General features: G+C 35.2%; 1 protein-coding gene across 5 annotated transcripts in view; it reads left to right on the plus strand.

The window, feature by feature from the left end:
* Positions 1 to 20,455, plus strand: part of METTL4 (methyltransferase 4, N6-adenosine) — a 681,840-nt gene that overhangs the window by 32,428 nt on the left and 628,957 nt on the right. For 3 of the 5 annotated variants that reach the window (XM_019815053.3, XM_045041662.1, XM_045041663.1), the window contains exons 6-9: positions 9,005 to 9,179; positions 11,952 to 12,058; positions 12,452 to 12,543; positions 18,126 to 19,723. In XM_019815053.3, coding sequence (XP_019670612.3) covers positions 9,005 to 9,179; positions 11,952 to 12,058; positions 12,452 to 12,543; positions 18,126 to 18,271 — 520 coding nt within the window. In that variant the 3' untranslated portion in view covers positions 18,272 to 19,723. Of the gene's footprint in view, positions 1 to 9,004; positions 9,180 to 11,951; positions 12,059 to 12,451; positions 12,544 to 18,125; positions 19,724 to 20,455 lie in introns of those variants that run through there. The other 2 variants (XM_045041664.1, XR_006587915.1) reach the window with 1 other exon arrangement.

A 20,455-nucleotide genomic window follows, 5' to 3' on the forward strand; every position in this document is an offset into this window, starting at 1 on the left:
CTGTGAGATCATGACCTGAGCCAAAATCAGATGCTTAATCGGATGCTTAATTGACTGAGCCACCCAGGTGCCCAAGTTTACTTTTTTTGTCTTTATCCTAATACTAGCTTTTTAATTGGTTCATCTACTGCTGCCTTTACTATAGTTTTTGCCTTTATGAGTGAGATTTTTTTCTTTCATATATTTCCCTATTTTTAGTCATGGTACTTTATTTTCTGCTTGAAGAAGATCTTTTAACATTTCTTGTAAGGCTGGTTTAGGATGAATTCCTTTAGTTTTTGCTTGTCTGGGAAACCCTTTATCTCTCTTTCAATTCTGAATGACAGCCTTGCTGGGTATTTTTGGTTGTAAGTTTTACCTTTTCAGCACTTTAAATATATCCTGGTACTCCCTCTGGCTTGCAAAGTTTTTGCTGAAAAATGAGCTGATCAGGGTGCCTGGGTGGTTCATTTGGTTTAGTGTAGTGTCTGATTCTTGATTTTTGCTCAGGTCGTGATCCCAGGGCCATGGGATCTAGCCCTGCATCAGGCTCTGTACAGAGCATGGAGCCTGCTCGAGATTCTCTCTTTCTCTCAGTCCCTCTCCCCAGCTTGTGTGTGTGCTCTCTCTCTCTTTCTCTCTCTAAAGTAAAAATGAGCTGATCATCTTATGTAGTTTTCCTCATTTATTACTATTGGTTTTTTTATTGCTGCTTTCAACATTCTCTCATTAACTTTTGCTATTTTATTATTTATAATAGGTCTTGTTGGAGCTTTTTGGGCCCATTTTATTAGGGGCTCTTTATGCTTTCTGCATTTGGTATGTATTTCCTTTCCCAAGTTAGGGAAGTTTTCAGGCATTATTTCTTCAAATTTTCTGGCAGTTTTCCTCTCTCTTTTCCTTCTGGGACCCATATAATGAGAATGTTGTATGCTTGTTGTTCCAGAGGGCCCTTAAAACTATCTTCCTTAAAAAAATCTTCTTTGCCGTTCTCATTGTATAATTTCAACTGTTCTCTCTTCCAGATTGCTGATTCATCCTTCTCTCTTATGTAATTTGCTTTTGGTTCTTTTTAGTGTATTTTTCATTTCAGTTATTCCTCAGCTCTGATTGGTTCTTTTTTAATATTTTCTTTCTCTTTGTTGAAGTTCTCACTGTGTTCTTCCATTTTTCTCCTGTATTTGGTGAGCATCTTTATGACCATTACTTTGAACTCTTTATCAGGTAAATTACTTATCTTCTTTTCTTTAGGTTTTTCTTTTTTTCTGGTGTTTGGAATGTATTTCTCTGTCTCATTTTGTTTGACTTTCTGTGTGTGTTTGTATGAATTAGCTAAAAGAGCTAACTTTTCTTGGTATTGAAGGAGTGGCCTTGTGTAGGACTGCCTGCTGTGTAGGCAGTGTGCCTGATGACTTTGGCAGGCTGGCTAGAGCTGGAGTGGGCATGGCTTGGAGGTCCTGGGACATGTGCTGTGGCTACCTCTGTGGAAATGGTGGAGCTGGAGTGGGTGTAGGCTGGGTATATCCTATGTGGATGTGCTATGCTGGGCTGCCTTTGTGGAATGGCTGGATTTGGCATAGGCCCATTGGGTTCTGGAGGGTGTTATGTCAGGGCTGACTCGGCAGGATGGCTGGAGCTAGGGCTGACATGGCTAGGGACCTGTGTACTGTGTGGGGGCTGTCTTTGAGGGAGAGCTGGAGCTGGTGTGGGCCAGAGGTCTAGAGTATGCTGGGGTGGCCCTAGCAAGTTGGTAGAGTACCTGGACCCTGGTCTTGTTTATGGTATGAAGGTGGATGTAGAATGTAAAAATGCCTCTTAACCCCAGTGAGAGTTCCAGTGGTTTTATACCTATTTATTCAATGCTCTAGTGTGAGTAAATGTATTTCCTTCATTTACAGTCTATTTGCCTTTTAAACTGCTATGCCTGAGAGCAGGTGAGTCAGTGTGCTGTCCTCTCATCAACACCCTTCTCTCCTCTAGGTCACCTAGTCAGGAGTGGGGTTCCTGTTTTATCCATATTTCTCCTACTTTTTCCTATTGTTCCCTTTACCATTTGTTGTGTAGAAGCTGTGTAATCAGCCCTGTCTTCTTCCAGAGGAATTGTCTCTATATAGGCCTAGGTTTAGCATGTGGGAGGAGGTGAGTTCAGAGTCTTATGTTGCCATGTTGGACCCTCTTAGCAAATTTTAATGCTTTCAGTCTGTTCTGTATTTCAGTTACAAGGGTGAGTGATCTCTTTTTTCTTTTGTTATTATATTATAAACATTAGATTGTGTGCTCTTTGAGAGAAGGGTGCTAATATAGGTTTTTAAAAACTGGGATAAAATTAACCATTTTCTCCACTTTAAAGTGTACAGTTTAGTGGTTTAATTCATTTACAATGTTGTCCAACTATTACCTTATATTATTCTGGAATATTTCCATCACTCCCAAAAGAATCCTTGTTCTTCTCAGTTCCCCTTTTTGCCCATACACTGGCAGCCATTAATCTTCCTTCTGTCTCTATGAACCTACCTTTTGGGACATTACATGTAAATGAAATCATATAACATGTGGCCTTTGTGTCTGGCTTGCTTCATTTGATATTTGTTTTCATGTTTCATCCATGTTTTAGCATATATCAGTATTTCATTCTTTTTAATGGCTACACAATATTCCATTGAATGGATATATCTATACATCCATATATATCCATATATATCGAGGTAGATATATATATCTATATATAGATATATATAGATATAGATATCTATATCTATATATATCTATATATAGATATATATAGATATAGATATCTATATCTATATATATATACACCTTAATATATTATAGGTTCAGCAGTTGGTGATGTTTGCATGATTTCCAGCTTTTGGCTATAATGGTGCTATAAGCATTTGTATATAAGCTTTTCCATGAACACGTGTATTAAAGAATTTGGTCTTGCCCAAACAGAAGTTTGACCTTTGTCTTCAGCTTCTGGGAGGTAATCTATATTGTACCTGATAGGATTATTTTTATTTTAGTGTGCTTGAGTTGGGGGGTGGGGAAGTTGGGAGACTGGTTACATAAACCGTTTTAGGGTAGGGACTGTCTACACTAGAGACAGTCTGGTGTCAGTTAAGGTAGGAGCTTTGAGTCCCAATGGTATTAGTTGACCTGGAGACTGAGTTCAACCACCTGGGCAATTAGTCACTCTGTCATGCGTATGTAATGCATCTCCAGTTAAAACTCTGGACACTGAAGCTGGGGTGAACTTCCCTGGTTATTAATACTCTGTGTGCATTATCACACATTGATGCCAGGAGGGTAATGCATTCTGACTTCATGGGAAAGGACCGTTGGAGGCTTTGTGTTTGGAAGCGCCCCCCCACCCCCCAACCCCGCTCTGCTCTGAATTTCTTCCTTTGCCTGATTTTAATCTGTAATAAAGCATAATAACCTTTACATGATAAACTGTAGTAAATCGTTTTCTATAACAATTTGTAATCATGATTATAATAGCTTTCAGTAAGTTCTATGAGTCATTTTGACAAATTATTGAACTTCAGAGTGGTTTTAGAAACTGCCCAAACTAGTTAGTTGTAGAAGAGAGGCAGTCTTAAGGCCTGTTCCTTCAGGCATTGTAGTTGACTAATTCCAGGCAACATGTTTTCAATTATCTTGGGTATTTACCTAGGAATAGAGTTGCTGCATCATATGGTGATTCTACCTTTAGCTCGTGAGGAACCACTGAACTATTTTTCTTTTCTTTTCTTTTTTTTTTAATGTTTATTGCTTTTTGAGAGAGACAGAGACAGAATGTGAGTGGGTTAGGGGCAGAGAGAGAGGGAGACACAGAATCAGAAGCAGGCTCCAGCTCTGAGTTGTCAGCACAGGGCCCAACGCAGGGCTCGAACTCATGAGCCGTGAGATCATCACCTGAGCCGAAGTCAGACACTCAACCGACTGAGCCACCCAGGCGCCCCTGAACTATTTTTCACATTGTATGTGTCATTTTCCATTTTCCATTCCTGCCAGCAGTGTATGAGGGTTCCAGTTTCTCTACATTCTTAGTGACCCTTATTTTCTGTTTTTATTGTTGATGTTTGTTTTAAATGATAGCCATCCTGATGGGCATAAAGTGATGTCTTGTGGTTTTGATTTGCATTTCTCTAATGACTAATGATATTGAGCATCTTTTCATGTCCTTATTGATCATCTGTATATATTCTTTGGAGAATTGACTGTTCAGATCCTTTGCACATTTTAAAGTTATTTGTCTTTTGTTGATTTCTAAGAGTTCTTTATATATGCTGGATTCTAGGCCCTTACCTTGTATGATTGGTAAGTATTTTCTCCTATTTGCCATGTTGCCTTTTCACTTAATTTCTACTGTTTTCAAAGCACAAAGTTTTACATTTTGTGGAAGTCAAACTTAACCTTTGTTGCTTGTGCATTTGGTATTGTGTTTAAGAAACCATTGCCTTTAGGGCACCTGGGTGGCTCAGTCGTTAAGCATTTGACTCATAGTTCATGAGTTTGAGTCCCACATCGAGCCCTGCTTCAGGTGAGCTTGTGCCCTGCTTGGTGAGAGCACGAGCCCTGCTTTGGGTAAAACACGAGCTCTGGGTGAGCCCCACTTCTCTATTTCTTTCTCTGCCCCTTGCTCACTTGTGCCTGCTCTCTCTCTCAAAAAAAAAAAAAAAAAAAAAAAAAACCATTGCCTTAATCACGGTCACAATGATGTACACCTGTTTTCTAAGAGTTTCAGCTCTCATATTTAGGGCTTTGACCCATTTTGAGTTTAATTTTATATATGAAATCAGATAAAATCACAATTTTATTCTTTTGCATTTGGATATCCAGTTGTCCCAGCATCATTTGTTGAAAAGACTGTTCCCAATTGCTTCTCATTATTAAAGTGTTAAATTGAAAAGAATCAAAGAGTCCAATTTTATAATATTCTTTGGTAATGTATTCCAGTTTTCTCTAAGAATTACTTAAAAAAAATTTTTTTTTAATGTTTATTCATTTTTGAGAGACAGAGAGGGACAGAGTGCGAGCAGGAGAGGGGCAGAGAGAGAGGGAGACACAGAATCCAAAGCAGGCTCTAGGCTCTGAGCTATCAGCACAGAGCCTGACACGGGGCTGACCCTACAAACTGTGAGATCATGACCTGAGCTGAAGTCAGATGCTCTAAGAATTACTTTTTAAAATATTCAGTTTAGGGACATCTGGGTCGCACAGTTGGTTAAGCGGCTGACTTTGGCTCAGGTCATGATCTCGCAGTCTGTGAGTCTAGTCCCACATCTGGAGCCTGCTTCAGTTTCTGTGTCTCCCTCTCTCTCTGCCCCTCCTCAGCTTGCACTCTGTCTCTGTCTCATTCAAAAATAAATAAATGTTAACATTTAAAAAAATATTCAGTCTAAATTTCATTTGCTTTTTACTTTAATGAAAATTGATAGTTTTTTAGGTTATTCTTATCCTTTTTAGAAGTTTTAGAAAAGTAAAACTTTAAAAAAGTAAACTTTAAAAAAGTAAACAAGTCCTGCATTTTTGGGAGCAGCTTTTATAAATCAGAAAAATAGACTTATTCCTTTTATAATATTTTGTAATGGTTTTACACAGCATATTTTGACATTTTTTTGTTTTTTTTCTCCCATTTAGCTTATAGGTGTGCCTTTATGATCTTTTTGTAATGTTTATTGTATTGCTTCTTTCTCTTAACTTTTGATTTAAAAAATTCCAAATTTTGAGAAAATTTGAAAGAATAGTACATGAATGTCAAATTACCTTTCTTCTAGATTCATCAGTTATTAATATTGTACCACATTTGTGTGTATTTTCTCTCTCTCCATCTGTCTGCTTTTTTATCTGATGTTGCAGACATCATGCTTTCACCCACAAATTCTTTTGCATGTGTCTCCTAAAAACAAGTATATTCTCCTACATAACTATAATACCAGTATTACTCCCAATAAAGTTTAATATTGTCAAATATAATAGTATCAAATATACATTAAATACTAATATATATATATATTTTTATCTCTTCTCAAACTATTATTTATGGCTATATTTTTCTTTTTGGTTTTCAGATTTAAGCTCTAATAGAGGATCATACATTAGGTTTGGTCTTTATTTTTTTTTTTATTCCTTTACTGCACAACCATCTCATGGCTTTTTTTTTTTTTTTTTCAGGTTATTGACTCTTTTTTAAGATCCCATGCTACTTTTCTGTAGATTTCCTACCATTTGGATTTGTCTGATTATTTTTTCATGATTAGATTCAGGTTAAACATTTTTTGCCTAGAATACTACCTTGGTGATAAAGATGCATATTTTAGAATTTGTTGCATAACTTCTAGGAGAATAACACTAATAAATGGAATATTTCATTCTCCACTACCCCTGGCAAATAAACCCAATTAAATAAAATTAAGACAGTCAAAGAATCTGTAGTTATTGGGAACATCAGACTTCAAATTTTTGACTTGATGTTTTTCACACTGTGGAAACTTAGTTTTTAATTAAAAAAATTTTTTTTTTTAACATTTATTTTTGAGATATAGCGGCAGAGCATGAGCAGGGGAGGGGAGAGAGAGAGACACACACACACACACAGAATCCGAAGGAGGCTCCAGGCTCTGAGCTGTTTGTTAGCGCAGAGCCCGATGCGGGGCCTGAACTCATGAACTGTGAGACCATGACCTGAGCCGAAGTCGGATGCTTAACTGACTGAGCCACCCAAGAGCCCCAAGCTTTTCATTTTTTAAATTAATTAAAAAATTTTTTTTTGAAAGAGCAAGGGGCAGAGAGAAAGAATTCCAGGAGGGGTAGAGGGAGAGTGAGAGAGAGAGAGACAGAGAGGGAGAGAGAGAGAGAGGGAGAAGTGGGGCTCACCCAAAGCGGGGCTCGAGCTCACAAACTGTGTGTGAGATCATGATCTGAGCCAAAGTCAGATGCTTAATGACTGGGCCACCCAGGCTCCCCTTAGTTTTTTTTTTAAATTATCACTTTGATTATATGAAATGCTAGCCTACTGGAAGAGCACTGGTCTGGATGGCAGAAAACTTGGGTGCAGGAGATCTGAATTATTTTACTTATTTGTTTAAGAAAATACTTATTGATTACTTCCTTGTATCATATAGTTGCTGTGTATGAGAGTTGGATTCCAATATTTATTGCATTTGGCCTTTAGGATGTCATTTACTTTTTCTAGAACAGGTATAATAGTAGAAGCCTATTATAGTCCATTGAGGAATAACATAAAAGAAAGTAGAAAGACTAAATGCATACCAGTCCTTAGGTTAGATGTAAACATTAGAAGACTGAATTGAGAGAATTTCTTGTCTTTTTTCTCTTCCACTACCTCCTTCCCCTCTTTCTCTCTTCTTTTCTTCCTTTAATATTGAGGCTGATGGTAAGGAACTACTAGTGAGGTTGAAATACAAAGGAGAGGAATAATTAGCATTATAAGATAGTAGAAAATGGGAATAAGAGAACACAGCTGGACTGATAAGCTTTAAATAGGTGAAGCCATACCATTTCATTTAAGAGGAAATGTATAGAAATAAGTGAAGGTATATAAGAAGAGAGGGTTAGGAAATTGAAGGAGTCTGTTGGCTTTTATTTTTACTGATAATATGAGTTAACTTCATCTGCTAATAGTGAATTTGGGCAAGAGATTTGAAAAGAGATGAGGGTTTGTAGTTGACCAAGAATAAAAAGAATTGATGAGTAGTTTTAGTAGTTTTGAGATCCTCAGAATGGGTTTAATTGAGCCAATTCTTCACTTCTGCGTTTTTCACCATCAGATTTTCCCCATATGAAGAAGTAGAAGTGAATTGTGTGGAAGTTGATTTGAAGATTGGAGGTTTGAAGGAGCTGTGGGGTGAAGGATAAAGAGGGGATGGGAATTTAGGGTGCTAATGAGAGGACAGTGAAATGATTGATGATTGCTAGTCTGTGGAGAAGAGGAGCATGTGGTCAGGAAGAAATGATAGACTCAGTAAAAGTAGAGGGATGGGTCATGGGATGCTTTGGTAAGGTTAAAGAATAGGTAAGAGATAGGTATTTACTGCCAGAGATTGGTGTTTAGTTTGAGATGGAATTAAGTATGAGTGATGCCAAGGTCCAGGTTGGGGTCACTGGGAACGGAATATTGAGATGAATGTAATTGTATTTGTTTACGGGAAGATTAGGCAAGGTGTGCACATTATATAAATTGTGTCTTGAAATTGCCCAGGATAATGGCAAGATTTGTGTTGGTAAGGGAGAAGGTTCTTAGAGCTTAAGGCTTCATCAATTATGGGGAGTGCGGAAGAAATGGGTTTGTTAGAACATTACAGTCTAGCATAGCTGGATGGCATGTCCCTCAAGGAGAAGTGGATTTTATGCAGATGGAGGAGTATAGCCTAGAAGCAGCAATAAGAGAGCTAGGAGAATATTGACCCTTCTCTCTTTCTGGTGTGTATTGAGTGTTAGAGAAAGGGCCACATTCTTTAAATTGGATATTATAGAGCAAGTAGTTTTAGCAAGAGAAATCAAAGTTTGTACTGTTAATGATTCAGAGGTGCAAGACTATATAGAATATTTAAAAAATGAAAGTATGAAGGTTTCAGAGAGCCCAGTAGAATTGATTGGGAATAAAAAAGAAGCAGGATGATAGACTGAGGGTTGGTGGTTTCAAGACTCACTGTGATAGGGTCCCTGTATATTGTAGGATTAGGAAAAACAAGCAATAATGTTTGTTTAATTTTGAATGGGATAAAAGCATATTAGTGAAATTACTGAAATGTAATACAGTTAAAAATGATAAATATATCCTGGCAATTTTTCACTGTTAAAAATGAAAATAGGTTAATTCCAATTTGCATGTAGTAGTGTGTCCACTGGGTGTCACTGTGGCCTCATATTTAGTTATATAAATAAACTGCTATAAGAGCTCTGTGTTTGTGGAGTCAGTATTATATGGGTCTTTTCTCTGCTTATTCTTCCTTTTGGCAGTGAATTTTGCTAATATTTTTTTTCTGTTTATTTGTAGGTACAGTTATTTATCACCACTGCAAATAAAGGAGATACTTATCCCTAAACTGGCTGCTCCAAACTGCCTTGTTATTACTTGGGTGACCAATAGACAGAAGCACCTGCGTTTTGTAAAGGAAGAACTTTATCCTTCTTGGTCTGTTGAGGTAGTCGCTGAATGGCACTGGGTAAAAGTAAGTTCAGAAATTAACTTGTTATTATATAGCGTGCCATGTAAGTCACATAACTTACACATAAATGTAGCATGTAATTTTTAATGCTTAGCATGTTACTGCTCTACTCCTTTAACACGGTCTAATTAAAACTTTTACTTTGATACTTTTTTTTTTTTTTTTTTTTTTTTTTTTTTACTAAATACTTTTATTTTCTTATTCTCGGAGGCTTTTTGCTTATTTGTTCTGTGTCTTTTTATAGTAGAGTCCCAACGTGCTGGCCTTAGGAAGTCACTCAGGGAGATATCAGGATGACATTTTAAAAAGCTCTGATGTCTGTACTTTAAAAACAACAAACAAAAACTTTGGAAAATCTGTTTAGCACTAAACATAGAAATAGTCTTACCCTTCATTTTCTTCCTCTTTTCACATCCACAATTTCAGTCACCGTTTGCAACTTCTTTCCTTCTTTTTTTTTTTTTCTTTTTCTTTTTTCTTATGTTGCTGGGGATGGGAGAGAGAGAATACCCAAGTAACTCAGCATGGAAGAGGTGGAAAGAACCAAAAACCTTACATACTTTGAATTTTAACATAGGTCCTCAGTGCCTATGTGCTGCTATGCCTATTTTTGAAAGAAATGATTCCAACTCTTGGATTGGTTGACTGGTCTTTAATATCTCTGCTTGCTATAAAAATAAAAAAATACAGCAAAATAAGGCATCAGTTCAGAGTCCGTTGGACATCTTTTTAAAGATTATTGTCTACTTAGATGAATCCTGCAAAAGCACTCCTATATTTTAAAAAGATAAGCCAACTTGTCAATTGAATGTTTAATATTTATATAGCTGATATATTCATTTTAGACAGGAGAGTTCTATGTTTATGTTCTTCCTATGTATTTTGTAGTCTACTGGTATATCTTCTTTTATTTTTTAAAGTTTATTTATTTATTTTGAGAGAGAGAGAGCATGAGTAGGAGAGGGACAGAGAGGGAGAAAGAGAATCCCAAGCAGGCTCTGTGCTGTCAGTGCAGAGCCTGACATGGGGCTTGATCCCATGAACCGTGAGATCATGACCTGAGCCAAGATCAAGAGTTGGGACCCTTGACCAACTGAGCCACTAAAGGCTCTTCTGGTATATCTTCTAAAAGCTGTGTATATTGTTTATTTGCACCTATTTTAATGGACTTGGAAAAAAACATTAATAGTTGTATCTGTGCTTTCATGTTGTACCCTGGGCTAAGCTTTGGTTGATTTGGTTGATGTGGACATTGACAGGAATATAAAACCCATTCTACCTTGTACATTATTACAGGCTTTTTATTGTCAGAAACTGGGGCCAAAGTCAGGGAAAAGGTACCTTCTGAAATCAAAACCAATAAAATGTTAGCACATAAAAGCTAAGATTATTTATTTGTAGTAGTAATCAGTTCTGAGAGATGATATGATAAGCCTAGAGTTTAAGACAAAAATGCAGTAAGTGATATGAAACACTATTAGATAACTATATGTACTGTTATAACAGAAGGAGTAATTTGCATGGAATATAGAAGATATCCAAAGAATAAGAACTTGTCTGTATTTGTACAGCACTATGTGAAAGAGATCTATCTCTTATGGGTCCTAGAGGTGATAAAAGGACTTTACCAATTTGGCTTTTTAGGTATCTTGATGTTGAGTAAAGTGTTCCATAGATAATAGATATGAATATTCTGATAGTGAAAATATGTATTTCAATGGTTAATCAATTGATATTGTTATTATAAATAGTGTTTTCAGTTTGATTAGCTTAAGTGAGTCTTTGAGAGTATAATAACTCCAGGTGAAATGGTAAAATTGAATTTCTGGATTTATAATGCCAAGGGATTAGACTAAGTATTGTCTATTTTATCAATCCCTGAGTTGTTTTATTACTAATTCTCGCTCTGACAATGTTTATGACACTATTTTCTATGAAGGAATATACTTTATTGTAATCTACTTATTTATATTATCAGTAATCAGTAAATGTTATTTGAGTGAATAAATGAATTAATGATGACATGGCTTCCAGGAATAAATTTTAATGAAAAGTAGATTTTTATGTGTAAAGTGATATTTAAAATATTTTAGTCCCTTATAGTTGCTCTGTCTAATGTGATAGTCACTAACCATATGTGGCTCTTCAGGACGTGATTTATGGCTGTTCAAAATTGAATTGATGCTAAGTGTAAAATGTACATTGGATTTCAAAGGCAGTATGAAAGAAAAAATGTGGTATACCTCAGTAACTTTTTGAATTGATTACATATTAAAATAATATTTTGGATATGTGAAATTAAGCTAAATATATAATTAAAATTATTTTTACCACATGCTTCCAACTTTTTTTTTAATGTTTATTTATTTTGAGAGAGTGTGTGCATGTGCGCACTAGGGAGGGGCAGAGAGAGAGGGAGGGAGAGAGAATCTCAAGCACGCTCAGCGCTGTCAGTTCAGAGCTGAAGTGGGGCTTGAACTCATGAACCATGAGATCATGACCTGAGCTGAAATCAAAAGCCGGACACAACCGATTGAGCCACCTAGGCACCCCAACTTCTCATGTTTTTAATGTTGCTAGTAGAAAATTTAAATTACAAATGCGGTTTGTATTTGTGGTTTACATTATATTTTTATTAACACTAGCCTAGAGGTTTAATAATTTTTTTTCCTTTGGTGGAAATTGTATAGTGATAGATAAAAAGCCAGACTCTTTCCTGGGTATTTACAGATGTATGGTTTAATTTTGTTTTGTTTTTTTGACTCCTCCTATCAGATCACCAATTCAGGAGAGTTTGTGTTCCCATTAGATTCTCCACACAAAAAACCTTATGAAGGTCTTGTACTGGGGAGAGTTCGAGAAAAAACTGCTGTACCATTAAGGTAGGAAAGATGATTTTTCAAAACTGTATAAATGTATACAATTATACATTTTATAAAATTAACGGCATAATGATCATTGATTTTCCTTAAATTTTTACATTTTTGAAAATCTGAAAATGGCCCAGACCAGAAAAGTATGAATGGTATGGCACGTGAAATTTTATATTATCCTTTGTTTTATATAGTGTGTAACTGCCATTATTGAAGAAAAGGAAATTATCACTAATGTCTCAATACTTAAATTGTTGATTTTGATTATTTTTTCTATTCTTGAATTTATCTTTAAATTCAGATAGTATTTGAAAAGTAAAAAAAAAATCAAGGCAACTGTGGCTTATATATGAAAAATTGTCCTTTAAAGTATAATTTACATTGTTGTTTTGTTTTAATTAGGAATGCAGATGTAAAAGTGCTTCCTATTCCAGATCACAAGTTAATTGTCAGTGTGCCCTGTACTCTTCACTCACATAAGCCACCGCTTGCTGGTATGTTTTTATAAAATAGAATTGTTATGACTTCTGTCAAATTGAGAAAAGGATTAAATTTAGTATTTGGTGTAGACATTTGGAAATTAAATCAGATGTTTATTTTTATTAGTTCTCTAAAATTTTATAGAAGAATTTATGAATAGTGTTTTTTTGTTTTTATTTTGCTGCAAAAGCTTTATTGTTTTCATTTGGTCCATGACTTGAGAGGGGGCTCCATGATGGTTAAAGAGCTGCCTAGTGGCTGCAGGGAGAAGTGCAGGCAGAAGCTCTGACATCAGGGGGTGTGGAGGGGTCCCTCAAAGGCTGCTGGGCTCCAGAGGCTCCTAATTGTGCTTGAGGGTGAGCCTTTCAAAGAGATACTTGGCCTTGCCCAGCCCAGCTGGCGGCCATCCAGCCTGTGGAGGTTAGTTAGGTGGTTACCAACTTCTTGATGAATTTTACCTCCTCATGTGGAAGTGGCTCTCTGGGAAGTTACAGAGATGGGGATTTGTGTACACAGAGCCCAGAGCATGCATATCTAGAAGGGCCTGGTTCAGGTTCTTCTTCAGGGCCATGACAACTTCCATGGCAATGAGGGCTTTGCCTCAGTCATCCTGGGAGGGTTTCTTCATGCTTTGGCAGATGGCACAGCTGCTGCACTGGTTTTGCGTCTTCCAAGAGATGCTTGGCCAACTTGTGGAAGAAGTGCCCAGGCCCTCCAAAGTCATATTGTCACAGTCAAAATAGGAGCCCTGAGAGGTAGGTGTAGAAGGCCCACAGATCCAGGTTGATCAGGTGGTTGACACCTCAGTAGAATAATTCTGACAAATCTGGGAGCTCATTGTTGGTCAGCAGTAAGGAGCTAACCACAAAAAATGGTGTTGGCTGGTCCTAGAGGTTGTGCCTGGTAAGAAGGTTGGAAAGTAGTTAGAAGGTGGTCAGAGACTGGTTCCATCTAAAGACTGTTGAATAAGATTATGAACTGTTGATGCGCCACATAGGTTCATTTTATTTCACCTCTGCTTTTCCCCTTAATACCATTTATTTAGGTTCCCCTTGGTTGTTACTGCCTCACTGTCCTTGATAGACTGATGGGGCATCTGAGGACTGTAGTTCTACTAGTGGCTTTATTTTACTATGAGGGCTCTGTCCCTAGCTTGTTCTGAAATCAGGTGCTTAGAATAGCAGTCAGAGACATGGTTAGAATCCCCTTGATACTTGGTAGAGACTCAGTTTTATGTTGAGGTAGTGTTGCTATTCTGAACCTCCGGAAAGGTAATTGCTGCAGGCTACGGTTCTTACTAGTCTTAATGCGTTGGTGTACTGTTCATCATTCAGCGAAACTAAGCACCAAGGAATAGTGGAAAGGTTTGGATTTGGAGATTGACTAACATGAGTTTGAATCCTGACTCTGCTACTATATGTTACTCTAACATGTTCTACCTGAAAGTCCTCATTTAAAGAGAGACTAATGGTATTTAATCTTTTAGAGTTGTGAGGATTGATTATAATGTATTTGAAATTCTGTAGCATATAGTGGAAGGTTAATGTATGCTAAATTTTTCAAGTGATAGTTTAAAAAAATAGAATTGTAAGTTCATGAGAGACACCAAATTTGATATGAGTTATCTATTAAAACTTTTCTTTAGGAATATCTATTGTATTGATTTTGTGATCCTCACTTAAAAAACCAAAAACTTTCAAGATGCTGCTCAGGAAAACTATAAGGTTCCCAACCTATCATATTATTTTGTAGAATATGGGATAGAGCTAGAATACATAGGAAAGTGAATATAAATTCCCAAGGTAATTTATATTGATAACACTTAGAATTTCTTTTATCTTAAATTGCTTATACAGAAGAGTCTTGTAGTGTTGTAGTGTTGCTTAATTTGAAAAATATTCAGATGTTTACCTGATGATCCATTCTTTGACTTAGAGAAATGCTGAATGAGTAATTGTCTTTAAGCCGTGTACTATCGTAGACTCTTTAATGCATTAAATATGTGACTTAAATGAAAAGTGAGATTGTACTGTTCTTTGAGAAGAAAATAATGGTTGGCACCAGTTATATTTGATGGAGGAAATCTAATTTGTATTCTTTTCATTTGAATTTTATCAGTTAAGTATCAAAGAATAATTTAGTGTTTTTCTTAGGGATTTTTTTTTTTTTTAGTTTTTATTTATTTAAGTAATCTCTACACCCAGAATGGGGCTCGAACTTTTGACCCTGAGATCAAGAGTTGCATGCTCCTCCTACTGAGCCAGCCAGGCGCCCCAGGGCTTATGTTTTTACTTTTAAAAATCTAAATGCTAAGACCTAAACTTTCATTCCAAAATTATAGTTAAAATATTCATCAATTCCTTTTACATAGAATAAAATAATGTTTAAATATTAGTGTTAAGAAGCAAGGTTTTAAAATAGTAAGTAAAAATTAGTCTTTTATTAATGCTAATAAAAATTAGTCTTATAGCCTGTGTATGAAGTGTAGTTCTGCCATATTCCCAGTAGAGAGCAGCACAAACATATTTTTAGGATTTGGAACATTTTGAAAGGAAAGATTTTTGGGGGGGAAAAATCTACATGACTTGATATATGTAATCCTTATGTTTTAGTTAGGTAGTGGTAGACAAGAAGTATTTGTAATTCTGTATTTTTGAATTCATGTTACTATGTCTAGCAAGTGCACGTACAGAAGTACAGATCCATACAAACTAAAGCCACCAAAAAACAACTTTCAGATTTCTGACTGTAATTTACTCTGAAATCATAACTCTGGGATTTGGGATACTACATGTCCTATATATATGCTTAGAACTTACATGTAAAGGTTCTTAAACTGTTTTGTGCAAATTTGTAAAATGAAATGTTCCTTTACTTCTAGAAACACTAAGATTTTTAAAAATTTTTAATTGATTTCTACTGCTAACTATAAAAAATGTTTTAAAAGATACATATATAAGTCATAAATAGCTATAACTTATCACATAACCTTATAAATGTTTATTAAATTTAAAGATTTAAGGTGGGAAAATTATGAAAGTATTTGAATCAAAATTGGTTTTCATATTTTACCTTAGAGGAATCTCTACTCCCTTTTACTACTTTATTCACTAACAGTTTCTGTCTGAAGAGTAAAACACAGTTTGATGAGGTTTTGTGCACAGGTGTTCGAGCTGCTTCTCCGCCCCCCCCCCCCCCCCCCCCCCCCCCCCCCCCCCGGCTCTGCCCCTTTGCTCCTAGAGCAAAAGAGGAATGACTGGCTATGTACGGATTATTTACTCTTCTGTGGTTAGTAGTATGTTTTACTAATGTCCAATGTTATGTAATTATCTTAAGTATGTGTATATATCATATTCATACTTAAATTTATACATTGGAATTTACTTTTTAAAAATAGAGATATAATTGACATATAATATTAATTTCAGATATACAACACAATGGCTCGTGTATGTATATATTGAGAAATAGTCACTGATCACAAGTCTAGTTAACATCCATTACCACACACAGTTATAAAATATTTTTCCTTGTGGTTAGAACTTCTAAGATCTAGAGTTTACTTTTAAATTGATACTTAAGATTAGAAAAGAAAACATTTTCATTAATTTGCTCTCATTTCTTTTGCTTTGTTTTGAAATGTGGTTAACATTTTAAAAACATTGCTCCTTGATTTTCTAGTTTTCTCAACCAGAAAAAAAAAAACACATGCAGAAATGTGTTACCTTGGGAAAGTAGGAAGTAGTAAATGGGTTTAGGTTTTATGTACTGTATTTGTCAACTCCAAGTACATGGCCATTGTTTTCTACTAGCTTGTGTGCTCTTAGAAAACATGGATAACTGTTTCCTTTGTTAAATTCCATAGCACTAATTATAGTGAGTGCTCAGAATAGTAAACAATTTTGACTGTCTGACTCCAGTTTAGACTCCAGATTAAGGGTCTAAAATAGAGTTGCTAACATCTTTGTGCCTAAAAACTGAAAAACTGAACAAATAAGCAAAAACAAACAAAATCTTCCTTCACTATAACCTTAGATGACAGTAAAAGTGAATTGAGGTTGGTAAGGCATTGAATTCATGAGGAAAAAATAGAAATGTGATATAGGTTTATTGTCCTCTAAGACTCTGGGGAAATTTTCTTTCAGGCTTAATAACATTTAGTTATAATTATGCACTTAAAAAAGAACTAGAAGTCTCATGTTGGCATCTCCTAAAAACTATCAAAGCCCAAATTTGAGTTCACTTGGGTTATAGACAATGAATACTTCATAAATTCCTTGATTTTTGGTGAATAATACCAATGCTTTTAAACAAATAAACCGTTATTTTGCTGTGAGAGCAACTGGAGAACATTATGAAACATGTTTTTAAATATATTTTCTTTCTTTCTTTCTTTAAAAAAATTTTTTAATATAATTTATTGTCAAATTGGTTTCCATACAACACTCAGTGTTCATCCCAAGTGCCTTCCTCAATGCCCATCACCCACTTTCACCTCTCCTCCACCCCCATCAACTCTCAGTTTGTTCTCACTATTTAAGAGTCTCTTATGGTTTGCCTCCCTCCCTCTCTGTAACTTTAAATACATTTTCTTTTAAATTTTACCTATATCAAGTACTCCTAAGGAATACTTATCATTCCTAAAGGGAGTTTGATAGATTTCTTCTAAGCTCAATCTTGTATAGCAGTTAAGAACTATATTTAGAAAATACTCTTCTGGTGACTTTTCATCCCTCAATTATTATTTTCATACCCAGTTCCTGTAATGTTAATATAGCTAACCAGAACATGATCAAGGTTAAATTGATTTAAATATTGTCATCCAAATGAACATGTACTTTAAAAAAAGCTTCTATGGTATATTCTTTCTGTCACTGTATATCATGGCATTTAGTCACCATATATATGATGTACTTTTTTTCTCAAAAATAAAGTTTTCAGTAGTTATTAATACATATATACATTAAATAAAAAATACTTACCTGTGGAAATAGTATGGTGAAATTTTAGGTAAAAAGGGTCTATAATTTGGAAATGAGGGAATGTACTATATCCAGTTATAGCTAAGAGGATATTGTTATATTTGTTAGTTATGTGTTCTCAATATTTTTATTGATGCCTAATTTTTCATTTACTGCTCTTTTGCTAGTATATATGCTTGCAGACACTTATATTTTTATCTCAGTTTTTTAAGTGAATTGTTTTTGTATTGTTCCTATACACTTATTTTTCATGCGTGGATTACATTTAGTAAAAAATTAAGTTAGTACTCAGGAGATGTGTCAGTATTGGAAAATTGAAAAGTCACCTGTGTGGGTGTTAAAATCCTTATTTCTCATCTACAAATGAAACCTGATAAATTAGGACTTCTCAAAGTTCTGATGGTATTATCCCCAATCTCAGGAGTGCTCATTTCAAATGATTTCTAACTATAAATAGTAAAGCCCGTGATGAAATCCTTGAAATTAATTAGCTATCCTCCTCCCCATCCCTTTTTTAAAAGGAAACATCCCTGTTCTTTGCTTTTAACTGCTAAAAGGAAATTGATTCCTTTCTTAATAATAATTTTTATTTTTTTTTTCTCTTTTTTGGACAGAGGTTCTAAAAGACTATGTCAAGCCAGATGGGGAATGTTTGGAATTGTTTGCTCGAAATTTACAGCCGGGTTGGACTAGTTGGGGCAATGAAGTTCTCAAATTTCAACACATGGATTATTTTGTTGCTCTGGAGTCTAGAAGCTGACTGTGGTCTTAAAGTTGTGATTTTCTTCAGTTTTTCCCCACCCCTTCTTCCTTCATTCTAACTGATTGTTCCTTTTCTTACCAACCAGTATGCTTAGAAATGTAAACAGGACTTGGTTTTTCTGCAAAAGACCATAAATGACTAGTCTTTATGTAATTTTGAGATGAATTTACTTCAGTTGCATTAGTATTCCCCATTATTCCAGATTCACTGTAAATAAAAAGGCAAGCAGTTAGAAAAACGATAAGACTTTGTTATTGAAAAAGTTCAGAAAGCATGCACTGTGGACCAGAGGTCGTAATTCTGCCCATGGATATGTTTTGTTTGGCCCTATGGTGTTGTAAAAAAAATTTAAACCACCATTCTAAAAAATGAGGGAATTTCACATAAAGTCTAGATTTCTGCTTTTCTTTAAACATCAGAAGCTCTGGCTGCACTGTGGTCTGTATTCTTTCCTGGCATCAGTAAGTAGGAACTACTGGTAGCAGCTCACTTGGGAAGGGACCTGTGTTTTGCAGTTTACTATAGTTAACACTTGCTCCGTGCTACTCACTTGTGTTGTCTACTTGGCCCCTGTGCAACCTAAACTTATGACCTTCGGTATACTGTTACATTCTGGAAAAAATACTGAAAGACCTACCAAGTCATCATTGTGTTGTGTTTATGAAACATTTTAGAGGGTTTTAAATTGCATTCAAGGTCACTTTTCAAGTGCTTCATAGTTTTGCTTTGTTTTCTAGAAGAATATTTAAGAAATATTTCTTATAAAAATGTCAGAAAATAAACAGTGCTTATGATTTAAAAGATATTTATATTATTTACAGATTTTCCACAAATATTTCTTTACTAAGTAAAATATTTTTACTGAAATGATTCTTTGAAAGGCATGCTGATTTATTATGTATAATCTTTTTTCAAATTGAGATATAATTTCACATAAAATTCTCCAGTTTTTAGTATAGCGTTCGATGGGTTTAGAAAATGTATATACAGTTGTCTATCTACCACCATAGTCATAATACAGAACATTTTCTTCACCTCCAAAACTCATGTGTCCAATTACAGTCATTCCCTTCCTCCCACCCCTGGCCCTTGGTAAACAATGATTTGTTTTCTACCATTAGTTTTGCTTTTTTAGAATTTCATGTAAACAGAATCATAGAACATGTAATCTTTTGTGTCTGGCTTCTTTCCCTTAGCATTTTGACAAAAGTATTTATACAATTTACAGCCTTTTTATAAATATTTATCTGCTAAGTAAAATGTTAGATTGAAATGATTATATGACAAAATTAATTCATTTACTGATTTTGCCAAAGAGAAGTGTTATTTTTGAAGTTTGTTCATTCTTTGAGTGTGTGAATATGGTAATATAGGCTTAACTTTGTATTTATAGGGATACTCTAACTTGCTACAGAAATGGAAAAAGGTATTAAACTCGAAGCAAACCTCTCCAAACCTCATTTGAAACTCTTTCCAGCTTCTTGTAGTATTTATAGATTTTATATAGTTTGTGGAAACATTTTATCCTCACCAAGTTTTTGGACTTTTATTTTTGCATCACAAATCCTGATACTTGAGAGAAAAAGAGAATTTTTATTCACTGAGTCTGGTATTCAAAACACAGAAGTTTGGTTTTTTTGTTTTTTTAAGAAACAGTGGTTCTAGTCTTACCTCTGCTCCTAAGGTGTACAAACTCTGGGCCTTGTTTGTAATTCCTGTTTAAGTGTTGGGCTCTTTTTTGAACAAAGGATGATTCTGGAAAACAGAACAGTCATATGCCATGTGGGAACAAAAAGGCCAGACTAAGATTAACCTTTGACTTCATTACCAGAGTTTAGCCAACTGACCTAATGAACTTTATTATCAAATTTATTTAATAAGATATTTTCATTCAGAGATTTTTATATTACCTTTAAAACTTCTTAGGATTTTCTTTTCTATCATATTTTTTTTACAGACTTAAAGTCTTTTAGGATGCTTGGAAATGCTCAGGCAAAGGGATAGACCCTATTACTCAGCCTTTATTTGTATCCTCTAGTCAAAGTTTGACTTAGTTTCTTTCAGTTTCTTGGCCACTTTAGGCAAGGGCCTCTTTTGTATAGATGGTAATAAGTTCAGTGTAGCAGTCAGTGCATTCTGAAGCCAACTTGCTTAGGTTTGAACCCCAACTTTTTCAGCTAG

This window comes from Felis catus, chromosome D3 (assembly GCF_018350175.1).
Source record: "Felis catus isolate Fca126 chromosome D3, F.catus_Fca126_mat1.0, whole genome shotgun sequence".
Taxonomy (NCBI): domain Eukaryota; kingdom Metazoa; phylum Chordata; class Mammalia; order Carnivora; family Felidae; genus Felis; species Felis catus.